The 19,338-nt window shown below is 32.0% G+C and overlaps 1 protein-coding gene across 1 annotated transcript in view; it reads right to left on the bottom strand.

Annotated features, from left to right (window-relative positions):
* LOC118205556 (GRAM domain-containing protein 4-like) overlaps positions 1 to 19,338 on the bottom strand; it is a 124,217-nt gene that overhangs the window by 63,862 nt on the left and 41,017 nt on the right. The window contains exon 4 of the mRNA XM_085817375.1: positions 13,805 to 13,943. Within this exon, the coding sequence (XP_085673501.1) occupies positions 13,805 to 13,943 (139 nt within the window). The remainder of the gene's footprint in view (positions 1 to 13,804; positions 13,944 to 19,338) is intronic.

The following is a 19,338-nucleotide window of genomic DNA, read 5'->3' as shown; positions in this document are numbered from 1 at the left end:
TTCAGAAGAAATGTATATTTTTCTAGGTTTTCTAGATTTTATAAGTATAACACTGAAACTTGATATTACACTTTACTGGTATAAAAATCGATTGATCAAAAACTCCATTTTTTGGGGAGCTTTTTATTATAAATCTTTTTTATTGTACAAACATAATTTTTATTATACTTACATATTATTATTACACTTTTACTCTAAACATTAAATTTTGTATTTTAATTTTTTTCTTTTATTCTTTATTTTGTGAAAGTAAACAGTTTTTAGACAGCAAAACTTGCACTTACATTCCCCCTAATACATCGGATAACTAGGTGCGCCTGTGAAAAAACAGTGGCAGTGGAGAGTGAATCTTGTACGTTTTCCGCGGCAGTTAAGGGGTTAATACAGAAAAAGTAATATTTTACCAGATTTATCAACTCGCCAAATGGAACAAAATATGTTGCTTCTAAGTAACACAATAATTTTTTTCGGGGGGGGGGGGGAAGGCAGCACTGTGGATAACTTTTTTTGGGGCACTTGCTAAGATACAATAATGCTTATTAAAAGTTACATGAAATGTCTTATAAAAAGCATTACTATGATAAAAAAGTATCAGGAATAATTCATTTAAAATATACATGTGCAAGAAATTGCATGAAAAATCTTTTTTCAGATGTTATGACTTTCATCGACATCTGATAATAATCTGTATTTCATTTCCTTTCCTTGTTTGCAAACAAATATTTTTTAATGAATGGTGGTCAAAAAGTGAAGCAAGAAATAAGAAGGAAAAAAAAAAAAAAAAATTCAGATGTTGTTATGACTTTCATTGACATCTGATAATAATTTGTATTTCATTTCCTTGTTTGCAAACAAATATTTTTTAATGAATGGTGGTCAAAAAGTGAAGCAAGAAATAAGACACATTGAAGTCAGTCAAAAATTAAGGTAATTCAGGCATACATATGAAATCTTATAGGATGTAATTAAAAAAAAAAAAAAAAAAAAAAAAAAAAAAAAAAAGAAGAAAGACATGTAAATTAAAATCTAAAAGTATCATGAATAAAATTTATTCTCTGCTTCACTTTATTTTTATGGACTTTTTTTAAGAGAAAGTTCTCTACATTATATGCAGTTTCATACATATAATAATACATGTATGAAATATGTATTTATTTCATACATATAACAATATACACTATAAGCCCATAAAACTACAAATTGCAACAGAAATATAGAAGTCTTCTATTATAATAGTTTTGCCACTAAAATTAAAGTCACCAACAGTGATAAATAAGATTGAATTTTCACTGAAATCGCTCACTTCTTATCAAGTATCAATTTAAATACTAATATTTAACATTTATTTAATAAATATAGTTTCCCTCTCACCAACAATGAAAAAATTTTTTAAAAACGTTTGCTCAAATATTCAGTTTTATTTAGAAAAGAATTATGGCATACAACACTAGTCAGAAAGAAAAGGGGGGAAAGATCTATGTCTCCTGTTTTAGTTGGCCTACTCATGAAATTCAACTAACGTTTTTCATGACAAAAAATTTTTTTCTTTAAACTAATTTTGAGCGTCCTGCGCAGAATGGAACACAGCACCAGCAAGATGTAGCTGCACGTGTGAAAAAAGGTAGAAGTCCGAAGGAGCAATGTCAGGGCTATATGGTGTGACAAAAGTTACCATTCGAGTCCATACAGAGTCCAACGGGTGAATGCAGACATATGTGGTCTTGCTTTATCTCGATGGAACATTACATTTTTGTACCAGAACTCAGCTTGACATTTTTCCTTGATAGCTGCATCAGCACAGACAAACATCTTGCTGTATACCTTACTGTCAAGGGTTTTACCTTTTTCCAGACACTCTTTGTGGATAATGCCAAGGCAATTCAACCAGACACAAAGCATGATCATTTTGTTAGTCAAATGGCACTTTGCGACGCTGCCAATGGGCTCACTGGGCGCAGACCAACTACTTTTTGGCCAGTGTTGTTAAGGTAAATCCACTTTTCATCTCAAGTGATGGTCCGGTCCAGAATTTTGTCCTTTAGTTGAAATTCCAATAGATCAGTGCAGGTAGAAACATGTCTGTCTTTTGGCACCCAGTGATTGCAGTTGCACGTCAAGTTTATGCGATACACTGTGTAATTTACGGACATGCCACTAACACCTAACTCCTTAGCTCTTGAGAGGTTGCATACTCATCTTCCTCCACAAGTTCTCACAGGAGGGCCTCATCAACATCAACAGGCTAGCTAGAGCACTCTGGTTCTTCAATGTCATAGCCCTCATTTTTGAACTTTCGGTATTAAACCATAACGGTGTCATATGATATAACATTAGTACCTAAAGCTATACACGATTTGGTGACATTCTGTAGCTTACTTTTCGCAACAGAATTGGAAGTAAAGGATATTTCTAAACTGGTAGCAAGAAAGTTCTACTTCAGACGCCTTGTATTTAATGATAACGAAATTTTTTTAACAAATTTCACAACACAGTGCTCTAAAACAAGCCTCTTCCTTTCAAATGCCAAAAATTGCTTGAAAAAATATAATTAAACACGCCCCTGTTTGCGCAAATGATATTTGCAGCAGCGAGGAACTTTTGTTAAGACCCAAGATATTAGATATCTATGTAGGATTGTTCATACATATTTTGACACAAAATCACTTTTTCTGAATTGACATGCAATTTTTTTCAAATTTCGATCCTAAGATTGAAATTATGCCTAAAAACTTAATTCTGTAAAACGTGGTGTGAAATTTAACCAATATTTGAGAAATTTACAGGGGTTGGACAAAAATATGGAAACACCTTTAAAAAAACATGTTTCTTTGCTTAATATGGTGTAGGAAACCCGTTGGCATCCAAAACAGCTTGCAGTCTTCTCGGAATGGATAAATACAGTTCCTGTATGTTTGCCAAGGGAATATTATACCATTCTTCCTGCAAAACAGTGGCAAGTTCAGATAACGATGTTGGCGGTGGATAACAAAAACGCACTTTCCGTTCCAATGTAGACCACAATGGTTCGATAATATTCAGGTCTGGTGACTGTGGTGTCCAGGGGAGATGGGACAACTCATCCTCGTGCTCAGAAAACCAGTCCTGGACAATGTGAGCTGTGTGAACAGGGGCTTTGTCATCTTGGAAGACACCATCACCATCGGGGAACAAAGTTTGTACCATGGGATGAACTTGATCGGCCAAAATGTTCACATAAGTCTTGGCAGTCATGCGCCCAGACACAGTTATCATGGGGCTAGCAGAGAACCACGATATGGCTGCCCAAACCATAACAGAACCAATCCAGACGTAAACTCGGCCAGAAGTGGGAAACAATGCGAAAGAAGACTCGTCAGAACATATTACTCGCTTCCACTGCTCTATAGTCCAGGCTTTATGACTTAAACATCACCTTTTCCTGTTACGGGCATTAGCATCACTGATGAGTGGCTTCTCAATTGCAGCACGGCCAGCAATTCCCTGTTTATGAAGCTCCCTTCTAATTGTTTTGGTACTCGCTGGGTTCAGTAACACAACATTCATTTCAGCAGTAACTTTTGCAGCTGTGGTCTTCTTATTTTTCGTCACAATTGCCCTTAATGATCGTCTGTCACGATCACTCAGGACACACTTTCGTCCACGCTGTGATTTAGCAGATGATGTTTTTCCGCTTTTCAAATATGCGGAATAAATCTTCCATACAGTACCTCTTGAAACACTAAACACCTCGGCTACCTTGCTTACGAAAGCACCTACCATACGTGCTCCAACAATTTGCCCACGTTCGAAGTCTGTTAACTCTGACATATTGCATTGACAACCTCACATAACAGTACTCCGACAACAACTGAACTGTTTAGCACATTTATGAAGTTGTATAGGTGGCGTCAGTAGTCAAAAATGCCAGCGCCACCTACATATTTCATTAAAATCAATCTTTCTTTTCAAACATGCATTTCACAAGGTGTTTCCATATTTTTGTCCATCCACTGTATCTTAGCACACTTCTCTTACTTTGTGCCAAGAACAACTCACTTGGCGAACTTCTCAGTTTATGGCAACCTATTTCATTTTCCCTTTCATTCTGTGTGAGTGGGCGGAAAGAATATTTTTTCCTTTCTTGCATACATTTTTTAATTATATATAAATATTTTCTTGCATATATTTGTTAATTAAAAAATTAAATTTTTAAATATCATTATAATTTCACATATTTTTTATCATTGTTGTTATTTTTACACATATATATATATATATTCTTTTTAGAGTTTTATTTTAACTATTTGAGTTGAGTGGTTGAATTACAATTCTTGAATAAGTTACTTTAAAAATTTCTACTCATTCATTTACATTGTGTGCATTTTGATTGTGCGTTACAGAAAACAAGCCGCTTTTTTTTATTTTTTTGTTTGTTCATTTGGCTTTATTTATTTGTATAGCATTTCTTTCAAAAGAATTCTTTGTCACCCAATATTCATCATGATACCTTAAAAACTGCATTCTGCATTAAAAGAAAAATACCATAAAGCACAGTTAATATGTCTTTCAATAGGCCATTCAGAAAAGATATATATTTGAGAAAATTGTATTATCTACATTTTAATTTAGAATGATGTGCATACAAAGAAGTTTCCATGGTTTTATCACTGTGCCATTGCTTTACACTACTTTTTTACTCATCCTACTTTTTACTACTACTACTACTACAAAGCTGTGAAACACTACAATTTAGTTTATATTGTTTAATACTTAGTTTGAAATTACATGCTATGATATAGGTATGCCGTACATAAGATTTCACTTTAATGGAAAAAAAGAAATAATTAATCATAGTCAAATTTCAATAAGCCAAAACTGAAAGAATACACTCCTCAAAAAGCAACTACTAAAAATTCAACTTTGAATCAGTATCAGTTTTGAATAACATGTTTCAATATTCACTTTGACCTATCTTCGAATTTTTTGTTGCAACAATCATTTCGAATAACTGAAGTTCAAATCATCAAAGTTTTGGTATATACTCACAATATGGCAATTAAAAAAATCAGAGTATCTTAAAAAAAAAAAAAAAAAAAAAAAAAAAAAAAGAAGAAGAAGAAGAAATACTGCAGAGTTTCCAATAATGCATCATCCTATCTTAATACAAATAAGACAAGTAATTAAAGATACTTAAAGGCTTAAAGAGATGTTTTGGGCAGGGCTCTAAGAGTAGAATGTCACATTCCTATTAACTCTTGCATGACAGGAAAACTACCATTTGAAAGGAAACTTGAGTTTTGTGTAGCGAAAATAATCACAAGGAGACAAATCTACAGAACAATAAGATGACTAAATATATGTACTTATTTTTAAGACAGAGTGTTTCTATGAAGGGGTTATTGACCGGTGGGAAGGTGGATTATTGTGGAATGCAGTGGTTTTGAAATGAATGATGCATGATTAAAAATCATCTGTTTATTCTCTTTTATTTAAGTAAGTAATACTAGAGTAAATACTAGACACTTAACAACTCAACAGTAACAATTAGAATAATCCTCAGTAAAAATTTATTTGGAAATTTAAGATCCAAAATAACTGTTGTAATTCACTGAAGATTATAACTTTTAATAAAAGTATTTTAATTGTTATTTATGGACACATAGTAAGCCACATAAGCACTTATTTTATGAAATATATGGAACTTGGTAGAAAATGAGAAATCAAGCTGATATTTTCATTGATTAGTGTTCAGAGGTTTTTACATAAATTCTTGAACAAATGTAAAGAATTAATTTAAATTATTTTCTTTAGTGGTTTATGAATAATAATAATAAAAAAAGATACTTTATTCCCTTGGGTATGAATGGGATCTTTCTTCCAATAAAACAATGAACAAAAAGGAATGTTTCAGTGTTGATTAAGGAATGAATTTGTATTTGACATGAAAATATAAATTTATTCATCTACTCTTCATATTACCGTGTTAAAGGAAAGTTCACGTTCAGTTACCAACTCAACGTGGTGGATCTAATGGAAGGAAAAGATTAAATTAGGTTATTTAAATATGGCACAGCTGAAGAGAGCTCTAAGGTATCTGTATCTATCTAAGCTACAAAGGCCTTCATGGAGTACTTCCAAAAAGAAGAAACAAAGTTTGAAAAAACACTTTTGATGTTATCATTGCTTATAATAAATATACCAAATTTCAAAACATGCCAATACATAAATTCACATATATCTTGGAAAATTTTGAATAAATATACATTAGTTATTTGCAAGTAAGCCTAGAAATACATCTACATTAATGATGGAAAAACTTCTATAAAAACGTTTTTTGAAAAACTTATAAAAATTAAATTTTTTTTTATTTAACCTAAATTTTGAATTTTTAAGTAAGAAGTCAAGTAATTTTTAATAAAAAGGAGATATTAATAAAAATATATCAAATTCAATTAACACTGAAGAGCTAAAATTCTACACAGGTAATTTTTATGAAACCTGGCACTTTGGCATAATTTGAGGTACAGGATCAAAAATGAGGAAAAAAGAAAAAGAAAAAGAAAAAAAGATCTGTATGCCATTTAAAAAAAAGTCTTATTTTGTGTCAAAATGCCTATGTTAAACCAATGCCAAAAATAAATCTAATGTATACCTTAAGTCGGACTTTCAAAACATGAAAAATACAAGTTGAGTTTCATCATATGGCCCAGTAGAACAGGAGATATAGAACTGTCACTTTTGTTTTTACCTTGACTCAGTGTGCATACAGAATTTTGTTACATAAGAAATATTGCAATTTTCTAAATTAGCTCGTAGTTACCTTAATATTAAAATCAAGGACTCAAATCAAAATGAAAGGCGAGGCCAAAACAAAATTAAGAAAACATGCAAGACAGAACGAAAATACATACAGTGGAAATTTGATATGTCTGAATGATTAAAAACTGACTTATCAAGAAAAAGTTAACTCAGTTGTGAATTTCAAATTTTGATACAATATTCAGCTTATCTGAATTTGAGTATCAAAAGTGAATTGCATATGATAAAAACAATTATTTCAACCAAAGAAAATAGTAGTTGCTCTACTGCACTTACAGTTCAGGAAGCTAAATCATTGAATAAATTTAAGCTTAATAGCTTAAACTGATGATGAAATATCTAAAAAGATTTACACAAATATGGCTTGTGATAAAATTTATATAAAAAAGAACAGTTTTCATAATAAATTTTCAATAATTTCAATATTACACTATTAAATCCCCCCAAAAATATATACAGTCAAAAGTCGTTAATTCAGACGCCCATAATCCGGAATGATCTATAATCCGGACCTCAAAGCTACACACTTTCTGCGCATGCGTCGCATTGACGCATGTGCAGAAAATTTCTGCGTAAGACCTTTACTGCTGCGAATATGCATGTGCGCATGCCCAAAATACGTTTACGCATGCGCGTTTAATGTATAACGGACGGTATAAGCTAAAATTATCTAATTCAGTTAATGTTGCAGATTGCGTTGTTCCTTAATCTTCGACTTGGATCTGGCTTATTATTTTTTGCAGACTGTTAGAGCAATTTTATAAAAGTAAGCTTGAACTTTCGATTATGTCAAATAGAATTTCCGATATATATTTACTAATATTTAAAGGATCTACAAAGCAAAAGTATGTTTCGAAGTCCATTAAACAAAAAGTGGAATTGCTGCAAAAAATGGATAAAGGCATATCCTTTGTTTATCTAACCCTTCCAAAATCTGTTTATCAATTTTACGCTGCTCTGTGGCGGGGGGACGCCGCGGCGCGCAATGAATTGGAAGTTCATCTGTCAGCACTATCCTTATCTTCAGAGAAGATGTTTTTATTTTATTTGGCTTATAATTCCTTACTAAATGTAGTATTTCATCTCCATGTACTCCGTCTTTGATTTGATTTAAATCAAATCCCTCATCATTATAATTCGCTTCCGATAACGAAGAAAGTAAAGTAAACAAATAAATATTAAGCCTTTTTTTTGTAAATTTTGATACCCTTTAGATCATAATTGTTCTTTATTTCATAAATTACGGTTTCATATTTTTAATTTTATAATTTCTGCAGGCCATCTTACCAGATTTAAACTGATGATCTATAATCCGGAATCGCTGAAGTCCCAATGAGTCCGGATTAACGACTTTTGACTGTACTGATAAAAGAATTAAGTTACAACCATAAACCTCAACATGCAAATATGTTTGAAAAAATAACATTAGAGCCAGTGATGTTATACAGAGCTCATTCAATATGCATGCAGTGCAATTTTTCCAATGATGATGATGATATCACTTGCGGATAGTTTCAACTGGAAAGATGTCTTTCAGCAAAGTTTAAATGCAACTGAAGATTATTAGAGTCCCCAATTTGACTACATGTATCTGGTTAAGAAGATTTTAAATGCAACAGAAAACAAATTTGCTCAAAATTTTGAGTTTAGGTTCCGAGTTAGTTATGTCATCAGCGTTACACAAGCCATGCAAGATGGATTGATCTATAAATGATGCAGTCCAGAAAAGCTATTATTATGATTTTTAGAATAGAGTGGGGGAATCAAGGGATTACCGCTAGTTTAAATTATAATTTTGGTTTATATTATTTTTAGCTTATACACATATATACATGATACATACATGATATAAACATATGTCCAAAGAAACATTATTAACTCAATTATGCTTTGTATTTGTTATGTGTCGGAAATTTCATTTCAGTTTTTTTTTTTTTTTTTTTAATAATATTTAACTGTAATAAGTAGCTAATTTTTAGAACAGAAAACATTTTGTGTATTTTACTGCAAAATATAATCTTCAGTACTTAAGGAAACTTCCATATTTCCTACCCTAGCTTGATGACTGAGATCACAATTTTTATGAAAAATTAGTTTTTCTTTTTTACGATTCAAAACATTGGAATTTATTTTTTACACAATAATTTACACTTTTAAATCTATAGTTATACAGCGCAATACCTTAAAAAATTACTCATGTGAAATTTAGATTTTCTTTTACAGGTACATAAAATTTGTTTTTTTTTCTTATACCTTAGGTTATTAGAAGAAAAATTCATGTTGCCATATTTATGAAAGAAATATTGTCTGAAATAACTCCACATGATGAGATAAAATTTTCTAAAGAATAAAAAAATGAAATTTTTTACCCATGCTGATGATGGATGCCCTATTAATCCATTAGCCGCTAGTGTTGCGTTGACGCAATGGTCAAAATAAATGCATATATAAATATAACTACCTAAGATATTTTATACCAGCAGATGATTTTGTGTAGGGAATATTATGAAGATTATTTCTGTAAAAACATATTTGCCTTCAACAATCATTTTGTTTATAATAATTAATCTCATACTTTAAGCAAAATTTAAGCAAAATTTTTGACCGGGTATTTTTGCTGAAAATATTTAACGCAAGAATCGCCGTCCTTATGAGTGATCTAATTTAGTCAAGGTCACCATTTATCAGAACATTACATCAGTCAGATGTTTATATTTGTGTTGGGAAGGATGGGAAAACAGGTGTTGCGCTGACGCAACGTCAGCAGGAAACGGGTAGTCAATCTCCTTTTTCACTCATTCCTTTCAATGTTCTGGTTCATGTTCTGGTTGTTTAAAAATGCCTAGAATGAGGTATCTTACATTAGAAGAAGCCCTTCAAAGATTTTTTGATGAAGAAACAGATGATGATAATGTTAATAATGATCAGAATGAAACTGATATTGTTGTTGTTCCCCCAGAAATTGTAGAATCTAGTGACGAAGAAGAAAGGAATGGCAATGTTTTATATAATGATAATGATATTTTACCAAATGATATGGCTGGGGAAGTTGAAATTCACATAAGAAGTAAGATTCAGCCTTCTAAAAGCAGTTATAGTCATACTAAAAAGTTTAAAAAGCAGAAGACCGAAATCTTGAAGTGGATAAAAAAGGAACTGTTAGTTATGTCTCAGGAAGAACATGAAGAAAGAGATAGAAGAGAAATTATAAAAGACAAAATACAAGGTAAAACTAGTACACAGATTTTCGATTTTCGTTTTGGTTTAGACATTTACTCTCTTCTTGTTGAAGAGACAAATATATACGCTCAGCGAAAAAAAAAGTGCCCAGAATTTATTGCATCTGGAGCCTATATGAGAAGATTTATTGGAATATTATTGCTTACAGGATATCATTCTTTACCTCAAAAAAAAATTTATTGGTCTTTTGATAACGACATTTCTGTTCCTGTTGTACGAGAATCGATATCACATTTGCAGTACAGGAATATCAAGCAGAATTTGCATTTGACAATATTCAAATTGACAACACTGATAAATTATATGAGGTGAGCCCGTATCTAAATAAATATCACCACTTTTTACTACTGGAAATATAGTCTCTTTTAGATTTCAGATGCGAGAATGCATTATTCCTTTTGCAAACTCCTATTGAGAGTGTAGAATCAACCAGAAATAGATCAGCAACAGGAAGATCTAGTAAATTCAGCATTCAAAAACCATTGCATGGAGATGGTAGACATTTTATCGTAAAGTCCGTTGATAACAAAAGACTTGGTTGTAAAGAGTACCATAGCCAGACTATTTATAGATGCAAAGTATGCAATGTAGCTTTACATCATGATTGTAATCAAGCTTTTCATGCTTGAATCTTTCAACTGAAATAATCTGTATTTGTAAAAGAAATACAATGTATATTTTAATATTAAAATAATTATAAGTGATTTGTAGATTTATAAAACGTTATACAGCTAAAAAAATAATCCTGCACTCCACTCAAAAGAAACATCACACGAGTACAATCCTACTCACTAAACATCCGTAGTCTTATTCCGTTGACGTTGCGTGAACGCAACACTCGCGTTTTCCACAGGTAAGAACATTTTTTTTATTTTCAGGGTAAATTTATGTTATAAATGCTTAATTTAATATACGTTATTATTTTCATGAGAAAAGAAACATTCCTTGTAGTTTTGGCGGTTAATGGGTTTATATGATGATTAAGGACACAGCATTGGCTAAATTATTTCCAGAAACAGTTTGAATATGAATAGTTCATAAATGAACTTTTGTGTAACCACTACAGACAAGCTACTATTAATGACATTTTTCTCCATTAAAATTTGGAGAAAGTAAATATTTGCATTAAATTTATATATTTCTAGTACATTTGTATTAAATTAATTATATTCCATTGAAATTTTGAAGACTTTTCTTTCTCATCGTTTAATGCCACCATTTGATCAATGTCATAAAATAGCCATAAACTAAATCACATTATGATAATCATACTTTTAGTAATGATTATTTACTCCTAAGCAATTCACTGCAGCAGAGCTCATCTCCTCATACACACACACACATTAAGCAGCTTTTCTGCTTTTCTGTACTAGCCCATTATGATAATCATGCTTTCACCAATGAATATTTATTCCTAAGTAATTCACTGCAGCTGAGCTCATCCCCTCATGCAACTGTGTACTCTTTTGGATGAAAACATATTTCTGTCCAGCAAAAACATCATTCCACACAAAAAGAACTAAAGTTGCCAGAGGTAATCTAACCAAACATTTAAAATAGATTGCTGAGTGAAGTTACATGTTAGTTGAATCAGAACTTACCATTCTTAACTTTCATCTTTAATTTCAGTTCTGAGCTTCAGAATGAAGTAGACGAAAGTAAAATTTAAAACAGAGTATTCAGAAAGAAAAAGATCAGCTATTTAAATCATTAATAATATTAACAGAACAATACAATTATAATACTTAAATATATGAACTCGAGACAGTTAAAATAATTGTTACTTCATTCTTTATGAGATTCATCATTCCAGTTAAAAATTTCAGTACATCTTTGTTATAGTTACCCCCAACTATATTCGGCGATTTTAAACTTGTGCCAAGATCTCAGCTATAATTTTGACAAACTGCAACACTTCTGCAGCACTTTCTTACATATTAAGCTGTTTGTTACATCATTTCATGAATGTCAACTCCTCTACCCAAGAATATATAAATCTATTAGCAGTGACGAACTATATTTTGGAACCACCGAAACAACTTCCAACACACAGGCCCTACTTCATTTTTCAGTTTTTACCACTGCACCTCCAAATGATTTTGTTGGTAACATAAAACTTCATGTTGTGGCCATTTTTGCATACTCTCTCTGTCAGGTAAATAACAACTTTCTTGAAAAAATGATATGACATCCACCTCATTACTTGGGAAATTAAAGATTGTTAACATCACATTCTCTCACACACACACACAAATATTTTTAAATAAACAATGCGAATTTGAAATCCTCATCAAAAATGAATGACATAAGAACACACAGAGAAAACAAAAATGCAACACAGTGTTAACATACGATTATGTGGAGAGGTGTAAGAACATGCAGCCAGTGCTAATATATGATTACATGATGAGGCATAAGAGCATGCAGACAAATTTTGGTGAGATTTCTCCATTGATTGGCAATTCGATTTTGGGGGCCACTATAACAAAAACATACCAAAATTTCTTTTAAATTTATTCCAAACCTATTGAGATTTTTAGATTTATAATAATTTCTTCATAGTACTATAAATAAAAATGAATACGAAGAAGCTAGAAGTCATGAAAATAGCAGTTACTGTAGAAGAAATGAATAGTACTACATAACTAATATGTTGGATACCAGCTGTAGGATAGAATTACAATAGCCCATACACCCAACCTTTTTTTCAGAGTAGTTTTTATTAAGTATATCTGCTTTACTATAAGCATCTGATGTCCAGCATTTTTCAGACTTGATGCCAAAAGCATGACTCACGTAATACAAAGTGAAAAGTTTATAATGAATGCCACATTCCTGAGAACTCAGCCAGCAAAAAATTACAAACAATCCTGTTGTGGGTATTCTTGTAAGCTATCATGAATTGTAACAAATAATAAAACAGTTAAATTGCATTAAATCAATGCAAATTTCAACGCCAGCTCAATCTAAACTCTTCTGAACGAACTACCCACCATCAGCAGATTTGACATTAGAAGAATGACATGTGCTATACTGTTTCTACTGCCACTCACTTAAGTAAGTGAAAAGGGTATAAAATCATCGGACTTATGTTAAAACAGTAAAGTTAAAAGCATGATCTCATGAATTGATTCTATTTGTGCACTGCATCAAAACTCTCTATGAAGCCACAGACTCTTGACATCTAAAAGGCACTTTTAATATTGAAAACAACTCAAGAATGTTATGAGTCATGCTCATGTAGATGCACGGTTTTCCTGACACATATGCAACAAACACACAACTAAGACATTCTTATAATTAATGGCATGCCTTCATGACTCTTGCAAACACTGATGATGAGATGAGTATTTCAGTTTGTTTTAATAACTTATCAGAATCTCTGGATCATATAGACAGATCATATTCCATAAACTTTACCACTATGATTTTGTTCCTATGGCCCCAATTTGGCAGGCATGATACACATCAAATTAACAAAATAAAGAAGTTTATTATTCTATAACTTCAGCCATATCCAATGCAATATTATTATAAAACATACTACAAAAGTCAATAGGCAGCCATTCCTGAAGAACAGTACTAGCAACTCAGCGACTTTGTATCTTAATGTTTAACTCACTACCAAATGGCTCAAAGCAGGAGTGATCTCATTATAAGGTATTTATTTCATGACTCCAGACCTCTCATTTTATATATACATATATATAGTTTCATAAAATAGAGAAACATCATGCACTTTCTGAAATAAAATCTTGCCAGTAACCTAGGAGATTTACTGCTAAGAGAGCTGCTACTTTCTTTCTCGTGCAGTTTTTCGGATAACATGCGAGATCGCTCTCGTTCTTTTTCAAGCTGCTTCATTAGTTGTTCTGTCATACTTTGACTTTGGCTTTTTTCATTTACTACAAAAAGAAAAAATTGTATTTCAGGAAATTTTACATAAATATATATCACATCAAATGCATAATTCTTACCGAACTGAATTTCATATATGTTTTTCTGCACAAAATTAATCACTGAATGTTAATTCATTACCAAAGAAAAAACTATTTTGAAATTTAATAAAAAACATAAATTAAAAGTCATCATTAAAGTTTTTATAATTCATAAGAACAGGGTTGCCACTCAAACAGGAGAATGAAATTCCCTGACTTTTCCAGGTTTTCCAGGTGTGTTTCAATAAAATTCCAGTCTATCCGCGTAATGTACGTTGGCTGTGCTAAGAGGTAAATTAATTATGGTATTACTTGTATTGTGTAGCAAATTCACTTAATTATTCAATAAATCCCAGAGGACATTTATTCTTAATTATTCTTGGTATACTTTGTTTGATAATTTTGTTTAGTTTTCCACTTAAGAAACTTAATAAAATTTAAGATATATATATTGGATAACAAATGTATGTTTTATTTAATTATTACTCATGATCATCACCAGTTCAACACGGGGCTAATCCGGTCCTTATAAATCACAACGCAATGCTAAATAGTTAGGTTAGATTTTAGGTAAATTTAATTTACGTGAGGTATGCTCTTAAAACCTCAACACTTGAAAACACAAATATAATTATAATAGTTGTTGTTTTCTCCACTGAAGACTGAGATTAGAATCTTCCCAATCTGGAATAAAATAAGGCTTTTTTTGCAGACATTCTGAAGCTAAACAAAAGAAAGAAATCTATTTTAATAAATTGAGGTATTTTATATTTATTTTGCAGCATACATAAGGAAAAAATATGTGCATTAAATTTCGTGATGGTATGTCATCATACTGCTATAATTAATTTCAGGATTATGCCAGAGAAAATTTCCTGAAATTTGGAAATATTATTTACTAATAATAAATAAATTTAGAGGGAAGAAGCAACATTAAATTATATGAATAACATAAAAATAATTACTTAAAAATTGAATTAGAATAATCATCTATATTTTAGCGAATATAGTTATATTACATGGCTAGCCTAGATGACTGATTACTATTTTTTTATTTTACTGCAAAATGGCAAGGTATTTATTAAAAAGGAAAAAAAAAGGGGTTTAAAAAGATTTTGCGGTAAAATTCTAGTATACGGTAAGGCTTTGGCACGATTTTGAAAATTGTCGCCAAGACCAAAATGACCCGTTTACTGCGCATCAAGATGTCGCCAAATCCCATTATTATTCTAACCAAAGAACGTCTATGTAAAGAAGAAAAGGTTCCATACAAGTAAAATGCTATTACGCCGCTAGAATGCGGAGGGAAAATTTGCCAAGGGATTTGGCGACGGAACCTGGCGGTCAGAATTTCCCTCTCCGCGATGTGTACAGGAAATTGAGAAACACGTGTTAAGAAGAAACGCTCTTTGACAAAAAGAAAACTACGAAAATCCGTTTTTAAATTATTGCGAAAAATCCAAGAAGAAACGTTTTATCAAAGGACGTTTCTTCTTGGATTTTTCGCAATAATTTTAAAAACGGATTTTCGTAGTTTTTTTTTTTTTTTTTCTCTGAAAATAACTAATCCATGAATTAATTTACTTGCGCCAAAAAATATTTTATTTTCCTTTAGAGTTTAACCACTTGCGCTAAGACTAAACTTCACGGTTGCGGTGCCGTGCGCTACAATATAACAAGCGGTAAAGTGTCTCATTTACGCCGCTCCGCATCTGCGAGTGCAATACAGAGCTGTAACTCGAGAAATAAACAATCTCGTTAGGCGACGTGTGCACCACGTTATTTTCATTTTTGCGATAAATGCTTATCGACGTGGTGTTCACGTCGCTCGCGGTTTGAGACAAAAGCATCTTGACGTGCGTGGCACATCTTTTTAGCGCAAGTGGTTAAAGAAATTTTAAACGATATTCATTTTATGAACTCTTGATAACGTGACCTTCGAACTTCGACACCGGTTTCGAGCTTTGGTGACAGATATATCAGACATGCACAGCTGTTTCCCTCTATGATGGAACGGAGCCACAGCCAAGTCTGTTGCAGAGAGGTTTTCCTTCTTTACAATACATATTCTTTGATTCTAACCTCCATAGTACCGTATACTAGGATTAAACCCATTTTGTTTTATACGAGAACAGGTACTTTCTTTAGTTCATGCGCTGCACATGCGATTCTCGAGAATATTGGAAACCAAAAGTTGCGGGAAAGTTGCTTTGCCTTTCTAAAAGACAATCAAATTGGAGCTGCGAAAATTGGCTCTATGCCAGCTACCCGAATGACACTCACGTGATACATAATTCGCCAAAAAAGTTACCTCTTCCGACGTCGGCGCAAAAATCGCTTTTTTTTGGCGGGATCGTTGTATGAACTTCCCTGACTTTTCCAGATTTTGACAAAAATACTTAAATTCCCTGACTTTTCCCTGAATATTTTGGTCAATTTTCGAATTCCCTGACTTTTCCCGGTTCTCCCGGTTTTCCAGGTAGCGTGGCAACCCTGTAAGAAATTGATGAGGATCTAGTTTGCATTCATGTTCATGTCATACATTCATACTTTTTTTATTTAAATATCATACTTTAAATATCAGAGTTTTATTAATAGATGGCAGTGCACCATAAAAAGCATAAACAAATAAGAACTTTTAAAAGAAGTTGCCCATTCACAGAACTTCAATTATTTGTATTGGCTTATGTTCATTGACTTTAATGATGAGTTACTGTAAGGTGAGTTTGCATCATAATGCATTGTTGGTGAAACTGCTTTACCAGCCACAGTTATGCCAATCTGCCAAAGTTAATTAGACATAAAAAAATATCTTCATTGATAAAAATAATTTTTGGTGCTTTCTAATTATCCACACTTCTGATTTCAACATGCAGAAGAATTACCGTGTTTTTAAAATATTTTCGAATATACACATATAAATAGTCAACTCATGCATGTGCATATTACAGTGGTGTTCGAGTACATGTACTTCCTTTACAGTCATTTCACCAAAATGGTTATCTACTGGTTGTAACAATGTAAACATTGACCATATGAGAATCCCTCCCTTATAAAATTTATTGTTTCTAATAGAATGCTTCTTTTTATTATTATTTATGAACACAATGATGCTATGAGCAGTAAGATGGCCAAACAAATGCTTTTTGCCAATACACAAAGTCGCTAGAGATGGCAACTTTTTGTGAGGATATGTACAATTAGAAAGCATCTAATTTGAAAACTCTTTTATTAAATAACAACCTATATACAGTTAGTCAATAAAGTCTGTGTACATCAAGAAAAGTAATATCAAATCCAAATTTTAAGGTGCGAAAAGGGTAGTTCCTTAAAGTTTTATTTTTTTAATATTTAGTTCCAATAAGGGACTTTAAAATTATTTAACTGTAATATTTTCATATCTAATAATTTATGCACACTAATTTTTAAAAGATAAGTGGCCAGAAATCAGAGCCAATAAAGTTTGCGTACAACGCGAAAGAGGTGGGGGATTTCTTATCTAACTTTTAAACTTGAGAATGCAAAGAAGGTTACACTTTCAAGGTCATTGACTTTTGAAGCAAATTTCACATTCATTGGAAGTTGTTATTTCTATTTTCTTTGACGAAAATGACAACCAATAAAGAAATTCCTTTAGTTACGAGACAACTAATTATCAAATTGAGAGATGAAAGTAAAACTCTTCGTTATATTGGTAAAACCATTGGAAAACCATTTTCTAGTGTGCAAAGAGTTATTCAAAACTATCTTGACATTGGTAGTCTTGCTGTAAAACCAAGATGTGGAAGACCGAAGAAGCTAATGCAGAGAGAATAAAGAAAAATTCTTTTACGAATTAAACAAAATCCTAAACTTTCTGCTGCAAGCATTGCAAAAGACATTTTTTTAACTAGCAACAAGGAAATTTCTCCTGAAACTGTACGAAAAGTGCTGCGAAAGGCCGATTATCATGGACGCAAACCTAGGTCTAAGCCATACATTTCCGAGACAAATAGAAAGAAAAGAATTCCTTTTGCCAAAACATATTTAAACTCTTCACAGGACTTCTGGAACAATGTAACTTGGTCAGATGAAAGTAAATTTACAATATTTAAAGTTAATAGCCACCCTATTGTATGGCGAAAACCAGGAACAGAACTGAATCTGAGAAATTTAAATCCAACTGTCAAACATGGAGCTGGCAGTGTGATGGTATGGGGTGTAATACTTCTTTGGCGATATGAAGCAACTCCAATGATGGAACACAGCAATAACTTTTATTTAACACTCAAAAAACGCGACATACAAAACAAGAAGAAAAAAGAATACTAACATTTAAAAATAAATTACATTCTTCGTGCGAGAGTCGCACGTGGCACTCGAGTCTGGTTTCAAATATTGCCATTCACAAATACCTTAATGTTCATCTATTTAAATTATTTAAACTACAAGATTTTAATATTATTTAAAGTTGTTACAACCTCTTCCCCAACAGAGAGACTTTTGCCGAAGGGAAAAGTTCTGTAAAATTCGAAAGTCTATAAACTCGGCTTGCTCAATTGCTTAAAGAGAAAAGATAACTTCTCTCATAAGTTTCCAAATTTTCAGGCCGAAAATTTTAAGTTTTAAACAAATATTTTTACACCACATTTAAATAGGAAGAAAAGGGACAGTGTTCAAATTAGTCTTCCTTTTTTTTTTTTCTTGACGGCGCCTAGATCTCTTCCATGGCGGACCAGTTCCTCGGCTATATTTCACAGCAAAGCCTTTCTTCAGTTCATCTGTGCCTTTCGGATAATATTCATTTGTCATTTGCTTTCGACATTTGTTTTCTTCGTCTATTAGTGGCGGCATTGATATTAAATCGAAAGCCGAAAGATGATGATAACGTTGCATTGCAAAATGATTCTCAATATTAATTTCTTTATCGTTTTTCAAATTTTCGTAAAAATCTTCCACGTTTAATTCCGGTGATTTAACTTCTTTTTCAAAGATATCTTTGGATGCTTTATTTTCTTCCTTCATCGATTCCAAGATCTTCTCTTCAACTATTTTTCTTTTCCTTTGAGCTCTAGTAGAAACAGCATTAAAATGGTATCACTAAGATTACCTTCAAGTGATAAACTAATAAAATAAGGCAGTTCAGTGTTAACAGGAAGTAATAACCTGCTATCACTAATATTACGTTCAGTGATGAACTAATAAAATAAAGCAACTCTATATAAACATTAAGTAATAATCTGGTATCACTAATATTATGTTCAGTGATGAACTAATAAAATAAAAATACGCACGATTATTCGATCTCGGTCAGTGCCTCCAAAATAATTATTACTGTAATACTTCTTTGGCGAAATGAAGCAACTCCAATGATGGAACACAG

This window comes from Stegodyphus dumicola, chromosome 5, assembly GCF_044657685.1.
Source record: "Stegodyphus dumicola isolate Sdum_Otavi_A_Nest chromosome 5, ASM4465768v1".
NCBI classification, from domain to species: Eukaryota; Metazoa; Arthropoda; class Arachnida; order Araneae; family Eresidae; genus Stegodyphus; species Stegodyphus dumicola.
The sequence above is the reverse complement of the archived record's forward strand: the minus strand, read 5'-3'. Positions and strand labels throughout refer to the sequence as shown.